The sequence below is a fragment of the Quercus robur genome, chromosome 3 (assembly GCF_932294415.1).
Source record: "Quercus robur chromosome 3, dhQueRobu3.1, whole genome shotgun sequence".
In the NCBI taxonomy this organism is placed as follows: domain Eukaryota; kingdom Viridiplantae; phylum Streptophyta; class Magnoliopsida; order Fagales; family Fagaceae; genus Quercus; species Quercus robur.
This window is the reverse complement of record NC_065536.1, coordinates 3096195-3109186: the sequence shown is the minus strand read 5'-3', so window position 1 is coordinate 3109186 and position 12992 is coordinate 3096195. Positions and strand designations below refer to the sequence as shown.

The following is a 12992-nucleotide window of genomic DNA, read 5'->3' as shown; positions in this document are numbered from 1 at the left end:
TAATTATATAAAATGCAGCGAATTAATTATACATATATGTGTATATGATTTTTGATTATTATGATAATCTCTTTTAAGGAATGAGGGGCCATTTGGTACGTGATTTTGAGCAACAATTTCCAATTTTTAAACAACATTACACGTATTTTCCCACACTTTTTCATTTATATGTATTTTCAAAAAATACAAACAACATTACTAGAACAATATTACTAAACACTCCCTGAATCATTTGAATAATTTATGTGTGCATTTATGTATAATTTTTATTTAAATAAATTGTTCAAATAATTCATTCTCTTAGTATATATCAGCCTCCCCGTGAGACTTTTTTTTTTTTGTAGGAATTTTTTTTTTTTTAGGAACTTATGGTAGTTTTATTTAGAATATAGGGGTAGTTTTGTTTTTTTTTTATTTTTTTTTTATGGAAATACTATTTTCTTCCCTACATTTTTACCTCATTTATACTTTGGTCCCTACCATCATCTCACTAACAAAAATTGTCTACGTGGTAGATGAAGTGTACTGTTAACATACCAAATGCTGACGTGACCATTAAAATAATAATAAAATTTTTTATTTGGTATTAAAAAATGCCACGTAAGCATCTAAATTTAAAAAATTAATTTATCAATTTTAACTAAATAAAAAAATTAAAAACAAAAAACTACATGAATTAAGATCTAAGTATATCTTAAACAAGAACAACAAGAACACCAACCCAGATTTAAGAACACAAAATTAAAAATCAAAAATCACAAACCCAGAAAATAAGAATACAAAATTAAACTTCAAATCCACATCAGATTAAACATGAACACAAAATTTAAAACGCAGAAAATTTGAACAAGAAATTGAACCCAGCCATCAAGAAGATGAAATCATGGAAGGTTTAATTCCATTTCTTCTCCAAGCCATCAAGAAGTTGAAGCCTCACAACAAATATAATAGAAGCCACTCAGAAAACTCAAACCGTAGCTACCATTTGTTAAATGTAGCAGAATCATTCAATGGTTCATCTCATAGGCGAACCCAAGTTGAATTTCAACCACCAACCATAGAGTTCATACAACAAAGACCTAGTTATGAATACAATCTCTTATCTAGTGTTCACAAAAGGTCTACATCATCTTCTTGTTAAAATAGAGAAAATTTAAAACCCAAAAAAATAACATCAGATCCAAATCAACACGAAATTAAACATGAAAAAATACAAAAAATCATACCCCCACACCACCAAAGCATCAAACACAAAAATCAAACCCAGATTTTTGGCCCCCCAAACACTAAATTCAAACCCAAATTTTCGGCCCCCAAACACAAAACTCAAAATCTAAATTTTCTTATACTTTTTAAAAACCAAACAAAAACCTCAGATCCAAAACCAAACCACCTCCTCGAAACTATCAAACCCAAATGAAATCAACCTTAGACCTGACAACAGAACCACCTCCTCTCTTAGCCGACGAGGTAGAGAAGGTGAATGACTTTTGGCCATGGCTAGGATTGACTCAACGAGAGTGAGAGAGGAAAAGAGGATGGTTGGGATTGGGCTATGTGAGAGAGGATGGGATTGTGTGGGTTTAATTTTAATTTTATTTTTTGGATTTGTGTGTGCCTAATTTTGTGTTTGTTTTCTAAGCAAAAAGAAAAAGAAAATAAAGGAAAATGTTTTTCTTGTACTTAAATCTAGGTTGGTGTTCTTGTTATTTTTGTTCAAGATATATTTATATCTTAATTTAGGTAATTTTTTGTTTTTAATATTTTTATTTAGTTAAAATTGATAAATTAATTTTTTAAATTTAGATGCTAACGTGGTATTTTTTTTAATACCAAATAAAAATTTTATTATTATTTTAATGGCCACGTCTGTATTTAGTGTGCTAACAGTACACTCTGTCTGCCACGTAGACAATTTCCGTTAGTGAGATGACGTTAGGGACTAAAATAAAACGTGTTCTTCATTTTAGGAATTAAAAGTGGTAAAATAAAAAATTAGGGACAAAAGTGGGAATTTGGTGAAAATATAGGGACGAAAATAGTATTTTCGCCTTTTTTATTTTAAAAAAAAAAAAAAAAAAAAAAACATGGGGTAGTTTTGATTGTGTACACAGGGTAGTGGGAAGTTTTATAGAACATGAGGTAGTTGTATAAACATGGGTAGGTTTTTAAATTTTTTTTTTATCAATTTACGATTTTAACCTCATTTTAATGTTTTAGGAATAAGGATAAGTTAATTAAATTTCTTTTTAACAATGATTTATTCTCTTAATATATATCAGCCTCATCCCACGCACTTTGCGCCTGCAATGAGACTTTTTTTTTTTTTTTTGTAGTTTTTATTTTTTTTTAGGAACTTAGGGTAGTTTTTTTAGAACATGGGTTTTTTTTTTTTTTTTTAATTTTTTTATAGGAAGGTAGTTTTTTTTATCCAAAAAAAAAAAAAAAAAACATGGGGGTAGTTTTGGTTGTGTACATAGGGTAGTGGGAAGTTTTATAGAACATAGGGTAGTTTTATAAACATGGGTAGGTTTTTTTTAAATTTTTTTTTAATCAATTTACGATTTTAACCTCATTTTTATGTTTTAGGAAAAAGAATAAGTTAATTAAATGAGGGGTATTTTTGAAAAAAAAAAGACAATAACTAACTTTTTGAATCCTCTCAATATATATATATATATATATATATATTGCTTAAATGTATAATCAACTTTATCAAATTCATTTATCAAAAAAAAAAAACTTTATGCAATTCATTTAAAAGTAACGATAGTAAAACAAATGAATCACTGCTATAAAAATTACATTTGTATAGTCATAATTTTTATATTTAGAAAGACTTTAAATTAAATTTAACAGTACCAAAGTGGACTAAAATGCTATGTTAATGTGGATCAACAAAAGTGTAGCAATAATAAATGTTATGCTTAAACTTTTAGATATTACGAGTTTGAGATTTATATATTTTTCTTAATAAATTTGGATTAGAATAGGTGTTTTTCAACCTAAACATATCTTCTCCAACTATGTAAATGCACAAAAAATGGATCAAAATGGACCAAAATGGTCTAAATAGACCGAATTGGACTAAATGGAACAAAATGGACCGAAAGAACAGAATAAGACCGAATGAATCGAATATGAACATTATAGACAGAATAGGACTGTAGGGGATGCAATTGGACCAAAGTGGACATAAAAGGACCAATATGGAACATGACTGAAGTGGACAAAATGGACCAAATAGAACCAAAGTGCACAAAATAGACCAAATGGGACTAAAGTAGACTGTAGTGGACAGAATGGACCGAATAGGACCAAATTGAACCAAAGTGAACAGAATGGACTGAATAGGATCAAAGTGAACAGAATGGATCAAATAAAACCAATATGGACTGAATAGGACCAAAGTGGACAAAAAGGTCTGAAGTCGACAAAATATGACCAATAAAGACTAAATAGGATTAAAGTGGAATGAATAAGACCGAATGGACCGAAAAGGATCGTATGGACCAAATTGAACCAAAGAGGATAGAATGGACCGAATAAGACTTTTGAATATTTATCATTTTTAGGGCTCATATTTCTAATTTCTAACGCCTATATTCTTTGTATTTTTTAACTCAAAATTAAATATTTTAGCTCAAATATAATAATCTTTGCACTTGGGGCAATAACGTAGTCCGTGAGGTTCTAACCGAGACACGTCTATTGCTGGTTGAAAACTATTTCCAGCTCAAATATAATAAAATTTATACTTTCAACCCAAAAATTAAGGAAAAAAAAGAATTTTTGAGCTTTACTTGAAAATGCAACCGACAAAAAAAAGAAAAAGAAAAAAAATAAGAATCAATTTAAGGCCCAATTAGTATAAAATAGATTGAAGGGGACTGAAATTGACCGAATTGGACCGAGTAGACCAAATAGGACCAAAATAGACCAAATGGGACTGAAGTAGACCTAACTAGAATGAATAAAATTGTTTAATTTTTAGGGAGAACAAATTATTTTCAAAAAATTTTAGAGAAAAAAATTATACATTATAATACTAAACAAAATAATTATTTATTTTCATGCATTGCATGAGTCTGCAACTAGTTAAAACTAAAAATTAAGGAAGGAAATTGTAATTGTTAAATTAATAACGGCATTCACAAACAATACCCTCTAGAACCTTTCAAAAATGCAAAAAGTCAAGTCATTTCTAGATAGAGGAACCAATTAACCTGTCCAACAAAGAGAGGCATCCACCAAAAACACACTTCAGTAAATTTTAAGCCGAGTACATGAATTCAAAGAGAATGTGGAGTTTAGTTACCAAAAGAATTTGAATGAGTAAGGAGTTTAACCGTATATAAAAAAAAAATTATTAAATAAATAAGAAACAGATAGAAAATTCAAGTCATTTCTAATAAGAAGAAATGACTTGAGAAAGGCATCCAATGAAGAGAGGCATCCACTAAAATTGAGTACATGGGTTCAAAGAAGGAGTTGAATCGTATATAAACAAAATTTACTAAATAAATAGGGAATATAAAAAATGTATTAACATAATTTAGCCAAACAAGCTATATATAGCATTATATTAGCCTATTATAACTCCCATAAAGGTACATATCCAGTACTTATTTACTTGGATAGAAACTTTTCCTCAACATTGATTAGTCAAAAGATTAGTCAAAAGAAGACCATAAAAATATTAAGGAAAAAATAATAAATCTATAAACAAAATTTAGCCGAACGAACCATAATAGGATTTTATTAACTTATTATAAGCTCACAAAGATACACATAACTGTGATTTATTTAAGCAGACACTCTCCTTAGCATTGATTATTTATGAGAGGAGTCTTGCAACCTTACAAAAAGCAAGAACTAAGTGTCGCATGATACAGTTTCGACACAGTTACATTAGATTTTTCATCTAAGCTATAGCCCTCCTCTGAGAAGAAGATCTAGAGGGTCTTAGTAGAGTGTTCCCTTGTCGCTCCATATTAACTTTCAGTTCTGAAACATCTTCCTGGCGAAGTTGGAAAGCGTTGGCTAGTACGTCTGCTGGAATGGCCCTGAGGACAGAGGTTCGTCCTGCAAGAGGAGAAATCTGGGCCCTGTCGTTTGTCTTGAAGGCCACCCACTCGAAGCCCTCACTACTAGCTCGTTTCACCACAGCAAAGTTTTGTGGCACGGTTAAGATCTGTTCTTGTTGAAGCTCATCATCAAACACAGTCTGACCAAAGTCATCAACCACTTGAACCTGGGCACGACCCCTTAATACATAGATCACGCTATGTGCATTCCGGTTCCAATGGGGAGCATAAATAGCATCCTGCATATATATGTTAATTTCTAATTTCAATTTCATTTTGTTTGTAATGGAGTAGTACTCATATTGCTCTAAATTAATTAAATCTTAATATCAAAAAAGGAAAATATATTTGTTAAGTTAATCATAGCATTGGTAAGCATTAAAACACTAGCATTAAGTGTGTTAAATGCTAAATATTTTAACATTTAATACACCAGACATAAAGTGATGTTCTAAATATAGAAATGTTTAAAATATATAAGGGTACTATGAGATATGCTATAAATATTTGTGCATTTTTTTATTCAAAATTTCTCTCTCTTCTATGAAATTAGGGACTATGCAAACTTTTTCTCTCTTTTTTTATCATTGGAAAAAAATATAAAATAAGAATTAAAATGAATAATGAAATAATGTTTAAATAATATAGTAAAAAAATAAAAGATGTGACGTAAGATATATCGTAAATTGGTGTGTTTAAATAAATAAAATATATATATATATATATATTTTTTTTTTTTTAAACAACTGGTGATAATGCTCTTACCTTCTGAAGCATTCCAAACTCAGCACTGAGTCGGAGCCAACGGAGGACCGGGAGATTGTGGCTGTTTAGGGTACTGATTCGACCGGCTTGGGGGTTGTAAATATCGGCTCGTGAAGGGTCATGGATGTTCTCCCTGAGCCTCAAGGTGCATAGGGTCTCCTCAATGCCATTGTAACCTCCACATCCACGTCCAACTCGTAGGCTTTCACGTCGTTCCCTCTCTTGCTCTCGCTCTTCTTCTTCTCTCTCTTGTTGTCTCTCCTCTTGCTCACTCTCCTCGCGTCCACGTCCATGTCCGCCTCGGCCGCTCTCACGTTGTTCCCTCTCATCTTCTCTCTCCTGCTCTCTCTCTTGTCTTTCCAATCGCTCGCGCTCCTCACGTGACCTTGGTGGCCTGGCCACTTGAAGCCTACCCTTCACTCTCACTATGTTGCTCCTGTCTTCTTTTAAGCCTTGAAGGTTTCTAATGGTGTCCTCATTCACGTTGAAAACTTCAGCCAAATCCTTAGCACGGAAGCCACTGAATAGATTGTTGCCCTGTCCCTGTTGCTGACCATGCCTGCCACTCTCGCGACGGCCTTGGCCTTGTTCTTGCTGGTGGCGTCGCGATCCTCGCGGGCTTCGACCTTGTTGCTGAAATTCATCTTCTGGGTTTCCGGCAAGGTAAAAGTGCTACATTTATATATATATATATACACACACAAAGCCAACCATGATATGCATAGTCAGTTTTATACAGTTGGATTGTTATTATTAATTGGAATTGATATTTGGATTTCTAATTAGTTCTTACTCTAGGATTCTGATCAAGCTGGTTGGCTTGGTTGTTAATGTCAAGGAGAGACAGTGCGACCACCTGGGACTCGCCATCATTGTACAGCCAATGGGTTACTCCGGCTGGGAATGCTATGATGTCACCCTGTCGGAAGTTTCGGATCTTCTGGTGCTGGTCTCGATCCTGGGACCTACGATCCTGTCCTTGCTGCTGTTCTTGAGATTCTTGGTATGTGTTGGGGCACCCAGGAAATACAGCACCAAAGATACCATAACCTGTTTTACATTACACAAATTAATTTATAGTATGTGCATGTGCACAGAACCATTTTTAATTTAAATTCAGTGCTGCTTAGACTTTTTTTTTCTTTCTTTCTTTTTGAATATAACCATTTAGAGCACTCAGTGTTTGTATTAATAGAAAAAAGTAATATATTTTAGCCAATTCATGCAAAACTATGTAAAAATACATACTTACAATAATGTTTTGCAGGTAGTTTTTTAATCTTTTTAATCCTTTGTACTAATGACATAAAGTAGGATGATTATTGTGTATAAAAAAAAAGATAAATAAGTAAAAAATAAAAATAAAAAAATTAATATTTTAATTAAATATAGTATAAAATAGATAATTCAGGTAGAATGTTTTGAAATATGAATATAAAAATAAAAAAAAAGGTTATTACGTCAGAAATTGCATGAGCTCTCTTATGTATGTTTATATACCTCTCTGAATGTACATGAGTTGAGGAGCATTGGTATACTGAGGCAAGAGAAGGCCATTAGGCTCAATGGTACGGCGAACGACGGCCACTCCGACGCACCGGAACTGCTTGTCGTTGGGGTCCCAAGACTCGATCACACCGGCTTCCGCCTCGATGCGGTTGTTGGGTTCAAGGGCATCAAGACTGTCCAGTTGGCACTGGTTGAACTCTTGTTGTTGCTGCCCCTGTCTATGAGCTAGGCATCCGTTGATGAAGAGCACAAGAAAGCACAGAGAAGTATAGAGCAAGATAGGCTTAGCCATGGTTGGTTTTTTGTGAGGTAGTAGTTTAGTAGTGAAGCGGCAACTCGAAGATGCTGGTATTTATAGGAGAGAAATGTTGGTATGGGACAGACACGTATGTATGACATGCAAATATGCAATGCCATTCTTCACTTTGCATGGCTTATCAACCCCTACTGTTTTACACCTCAATATGCTTGTTAGGGCAGGTGTCTCTGGCTGCCTCAGATAAAGAGACAAACACTTGTTCTCTCTCTGCGACTGTGCAGTGAGTGCTGGAAACAAGATTAATATTCAGTGACGTTAGTGAGAATATGAGTAGTTTTAGTAACACCAATTATTTCATAATTTTTTGGTTAATTTTGATGTAATAGACTATATATATATGAAGACGGTTAGAAATGCGGAATACATGACGGGCCCACCTGGACGGACATGACGGCCCTTCTTGACGGGCCCACCTGAACGGGCATGACGGCCCTGATTGACGGGCCCTCCTGAACGGGCCTGACGGCCGTTCTTGAAGGGCTCACCTAAACGGGCCTGACGGGTTGGGACTGTTGGGCCTGTGCAAGGGCTATCCCACGCGCTTTGAAGGCCCATCGCTGACTGGCCCAATAAGGGCCCATGATCCGGAAACGGGAATCCTTGCTCACCACGCTTAGAAGAATTGGGACTAGAGTCCCACATTGAAAAGATGTGAAAACCAAAAAGGAAAAGTCAACCCTCTATCACTATAAAAGGTCTAATACCCACAGTAATCGAGGTACGCTTTAACTGACCCTCTCTAACGCTCTAAGTAAAACAGAACAATTCTAACTCGACCGTCGGAGAACCTTTGGCCGGCACCACACCGGTGCTCTTTGAAGGACGTCCGTCGATTGTTCTTGTCGTGCAGGTTCGATTCGAGACGCGAGTACGGTGTGACCCATTGGTGACAATTTTCGAAGTCATCAGTTGGCGCCGTCTGTGGGAAACGACCGGGTACGGTAACATTTCCTAGATAAAGGAGTTACATGGTACTCACGCGCTCGATGGCAACCACAAATGACGTCCAAGAAGAAGCCCCTACGACTGCCCTTGAGAGACAGGTCAAGACGCTCGCCGCAGCCGTAGAGCGCCTCACCAAACAAAACCACGACCTGACAGAGCAGCTGAACCAAAAGAGTGCAGCGGTGAATAGCCAAGGAGAAGATCAAGAAGGGAACAGTGAGGAAAGGAGAAATAATGACGGACCACAGGAGAGTAATGCCCCGAGCAAACAAGTGCGACGGGACGCTAGCATCCCCTCAGTGACGGACATAGCTCCACAACCCATCATCGCGGAGATGCAGGCGATGAAGGAACAGATGGAAGTCCTGATGAACGCTCTCAAGGGGCGAGTGTCCAGCGATCTTGACGACCTTGTCAACCGGACTGACTTGCCATTTACGGCGTCCGTCAACTCCTTCCCCCTGCCGAGTAAGTTCCGCATGCCGAGCATGGACAGTTATGACGGAATCAAGGATCCCCTCGATCACCTAGAGACCTTCAAGACCCTGATGCACCTTCAGGGAGTGGCGGACGCAATTATGTGTAGGGCATTCCCTACAACCCTGAAGGGCGCGGCAAGGATTTGGTTCAGCCGGCTGACACCAAACTCCATCGGCACCTTCAGGGAGCTGAGCGCTCAGTTCACTACGCACTTCATCGGAGGACATCAGTATAAGAAGTCCACAGCTTGTTTAATGAATATCAAGCAGAGAGAGGAGGAGACGTTACGGGCCTACATATCACGCTTCAATAAAGAAGCGCTCACGATCGACGAAGCCGACGACAAGATATTGGTGGCAGCGTTCACGAACGGGCTGAAGGGGGGTAAGTTTTTGTTCTCCCTATACAAAAACGACCCAAAGACCATGTCAGAGGTGCTTTACAGGGCCACCAAGTACATGAACGCTGAAGACGCATTGTTAGCCCGAGAAGACAGACCCAAGAAAAGGGACAGACAAGAGGACCCCTGACAGGACCAGGGGCGGAAGAGAGGACGGATGGGAGATCGAAGGGAGGAGAGACGCCCAAAACCAATGGGCGGAAGGTTCACAAGTTTCACTCCGTTGACCGCCCCGATAGACCAAGTCCTAATGCAGATTAAGGACGAAGGATCCCTGACGTTTCCGGGAAAGCTGAAGAGTGATCCCAACAAAAGGTCCAGAGACAAATATTGCCGCTTCCACCGTGACCATGGTCACGACACGGCCGACTGCTATGATTTGAAGCAACAAATCGAAACCCTTATCCGACAAGGGAAATTGAAGAAGTTCGTCAGTAAGGAGAGAACGGATCAACCCCCACAAGAACAACACCCCCGCCGAGAGAACGAGCGACCAAGGCCCCCATTGGGGGACATAAGGATGATAATTGGAGGAACAGGTGCGGCCGGATCGTCGAAAAAGGCTCGCAAAACATATCTTCGGATGGTACAGAATGTCCAATTAGCAGGCACAGTGCCAAAGATGGCAAGAAGGGAAGGCCCTATTATCGGGTTCTCGGAAGAGGATGCAAGGCGCCTACACCATCCACACGACGATGCCCTTGTCGTCACCTTGCGGGCAGGCGACTACAACATCCACCGAGTGTTGGTCGACAACGGCAGTTCGGCCGACATCTTGTATTATCCGGCGTTCCAACAAATGAGGATTGATAGGGAGCTGCTGATACCAACAAACGCCCCGCTCGTTGGTTTCGGAGGGAGTAGAATATTCCCTTTGGGCGCAGTCACGTTATCGGTGACGGTAGGAGATTACCCACAACAAATCACCAAGGACGTAACATTCTTGGTGGTCGACTGCTCGTCAGCCTACAATGCTATTATTGGGCGACCCACGCTCAACTCGTGGAAGGCGGCAACATCAACTTACCACCTGATGATCAAGTTCCCAACAGAGTATGGGGTAGGAGAGCTACGCGGAAGTCAAATTGCCGCACGAGAATGCTACGTAGCTATGATGGAGGTGGAAGACCAGATCCAGGCCTTGAACATAGAAGAACACCGAACGACGACAGAACCTACAGAGAAGCTAGAGGAGATAACTCTCGACGGTTCCAATCCAGACCGAACCACCAGGATCGGAACGCTTGCAAAACCCGCAATCCGTCAAGAGCTCGTGGCTTTCTTGAGAAGCAATAAGGATGTGTTCGCCTGGAGCCATGACGATATGCCAGGAATCGATCCCTCGGTCATGGTACATAAGTTGAACGTGTTGCCCTCGTTTCCACCCGTCCGACAAAAGAAGAGAGTATTCGCCCCGGAACGAGACCAAGCAATAGCGGAAGAGGTCCGCAAACTCCAAGATGCAAGCTTCATCAGGGAAGTCTACTACCCCGATTGGCTGGCGAATGTGGTAATGGTGAAGAAAACGAGTGGCAAATGGCGGATGTGCGTGGACTTCACCGATCTTAACAAAGCATGCCCCAAAGATAGCTATCCCCTTCCAAGGGTCGACATCCTAGTGGACTCGACGGCTCAACACCAATTGCTAAGCTTCATGGATGCTTTCTCGGGTTATAACCAGATCCGCATGCACGAGGACGACCAGGAGAAGACTTCGTTTGTAACCAGTCAAGGTCTCTTCTGTTACAAAGTAATGCCATTCGGTCTGAAGAATGCAGGGGCAACATACCAGAGACTAATGAACAAGATGTTCGCACAGCAAATCGGGAGGAATGTCCAAGTTTATGTCGACGACATGCTGGTGAAGAGCCGGAAGGAGGAAGACCACTTGGAAGATCTCAAGGAAACATTCGGCACACTTCGATCCTACAACATGAAGCTCAATCCAGGAAAGTGCGCGTTTGGTGTAACGGCAGGAAAATTCCTAGGATTCATGGTATCTCAAAGGGGGATTGAAGCTAACCCGGACAAAATCCGAGCCATAATGGAGATGGCCCCCCCGAGAAACGTGAAGGAAGTACAGAGCCTTAACGGCAAGGTAGCGGCATTGAATAGATTCGTGTCGAGAGCGACGGACAAATGTTTACCTTTCTTCCGAACATTGAAAAAGTCATTCGAGTGGACGGACGAGTGTCAACGAGCATTCGAGGAGTTAAAAACCTATCTATCTTCACCACCTCTACTGAGCCCCTCGCAACCAGGTGAAGAGCTCTTCCTCTATTTGGCCGTCTCCACTGTGGCCGTCAGCGCGGCCTTAATCAGAGAGGAGGACAGGGCACAGAAGCCCGTGTACTACGCCAGCCGGGCGCTCCGCGGTGCCGAGGAAAGATACCAACCTATGGAAAAACTCGCTTTTGCGTTGGTCACGGCGGCTCGCAAGCTCAAGCCCTACTTTCAAGCCCATACCGTGAACGTAATGACCGACAAGCCCTTGCGAAGGGCACTAAGTAATCCTGAGGCCGCAGGTCGACTGACGCTGTGGGCAATAGAATTGAGTGAGTTTGACATCAAATACCGTCCACGTGTGGCCATTAAAGGACAAGCTGTAGCCGACTTCATAGCAGAGTTTACGCATGACGCGGACAAGGGGGCAGAAGAACCCCCCCAGTGGAACATCTACACCGACGGATCATCCAATAAGCGAGTTGGAGGAGCCGGCATAGTATTGCTGTCACCTGAAGGAGACGAGATTGAATCTATGGTCCGTCTCGACTTCCCCATTACCAACAATGAATCAGAATACGAAGCGGTAGCAGCAGGACTCGACCTAGCCAAAGCCGCCGGAGCTGAAAGTGTGGTCATGCATTGCGACTCCCAAGTCGTGACCAATCAAGTAAACGGAGATTATGAATGCAAAGGGGAAAGGTTGAAGAGATATCTTGATCAAGTGAGGGCTAGAGTCGACGGGCTAAAAGCAATATTCGTCCAGATCCCCAGGGGAGACAATGAGCCCGCTGATCGGCTAGCCAAAGCCGCTTCAGCAGAACATATGATAACACCGGGTAATGTGCTTTCCTTTGTTCAAATCTTTCCGCTAATAGATCTCGACAACATGCAGGAGATACGCTCCGAAAGAAACTGGACTACGCAGATAACTTCATACCTAAAGGACGGGGTATTGCCTGAAGAGAAGGAGGCAGCGAGAAAGTTAAAAGTCCGAGCGGCAAGGTTCGTCTTGATAAAAGACATTCTTTACAAGAGAGGTTTCTCCCGTCCTTACCTGAGATGTCTCGGGGTTGAAGAGGCAGACTACGTGATGAGGGAAGTACACGAAGGAATATGCGGGAATCATTCTGGATCGCGGTCGTTGGTGCACAAACTGTTACGAGCTGGGTATTACTGGCCGACCATGCAAAAGGATGCTGAGTCCTACGTTAAAAGATGCGACAAATGCCAGAGGTTCAGCAATTTTATCGGACAGCCAGCT

The 12992-nt window shown here is 40.1% G+C and overlaps 1 protein-coding gene and 1 non-coding gene across 2 annotated transcripts; one reads left to right on the top strand and one right to left on the bottom strand.

Moving 5' to 3' along the window:
- The first annotated feature begins 3655 nt into the window (after positions 1-3655).
- On the top strand, positions 3656-3809 carry LOC126720145 (U4 spliceosomal RNA). Its single transcript, XR_007653300.1, has one exon. It is a non-coding gene; the product is annotated as a U4 spliceosomal RNA (small nuclear RNA).
- A 1115-nt stretch (positions 3810-4924) lies between these two features.
- LOC126716716 (11S globulin seed storage protein Jug r 4-like) lies at positions 4925-7653 on the bottom strand. The gene is made up of 4 exons (XM_050417661.1): positions 7353-7653; positions 6646-6902; positions 5853-6524; positions 4925-5326 (listed from the first exon to the last, which is right to left on the bottom strand). The coding sequence occupies exons 1-4, from the start codon at positions 7651-7653 to the stop codon at positions 4925-4927; spliced, it is 1632 nt and encodes a 543-aa protein (XP_050273618.1).
- Positions 7654-12992: the final 5339 nt, after the last annotated feature.

Excerpts from the sequence above, each read along its gene's own strand:
- LOC126716716 (XM_050417661.1), bottom strand. The coding sequence starts at position 7,653 with ATGGCTAAGCCTATCTTGCTCTATACTTCTCTGTGCTTTCTTGTGCTC. Across the intron at positions 6,903-7,352 it reads ACTCATGTACATTCAGAGAG|GTTATGGTATCTTTGGTGCT; the intron begins GTATATAAACAT and ends AATGTAAAACAG. Across the intron at positions 5,327-5,852 it reads AGTTTGGAATGCTTCAGAAG|GATGCTATTTATGCTCCCCA; the intron begins GTAAGAGCATTA and ends ATATATATGCAG.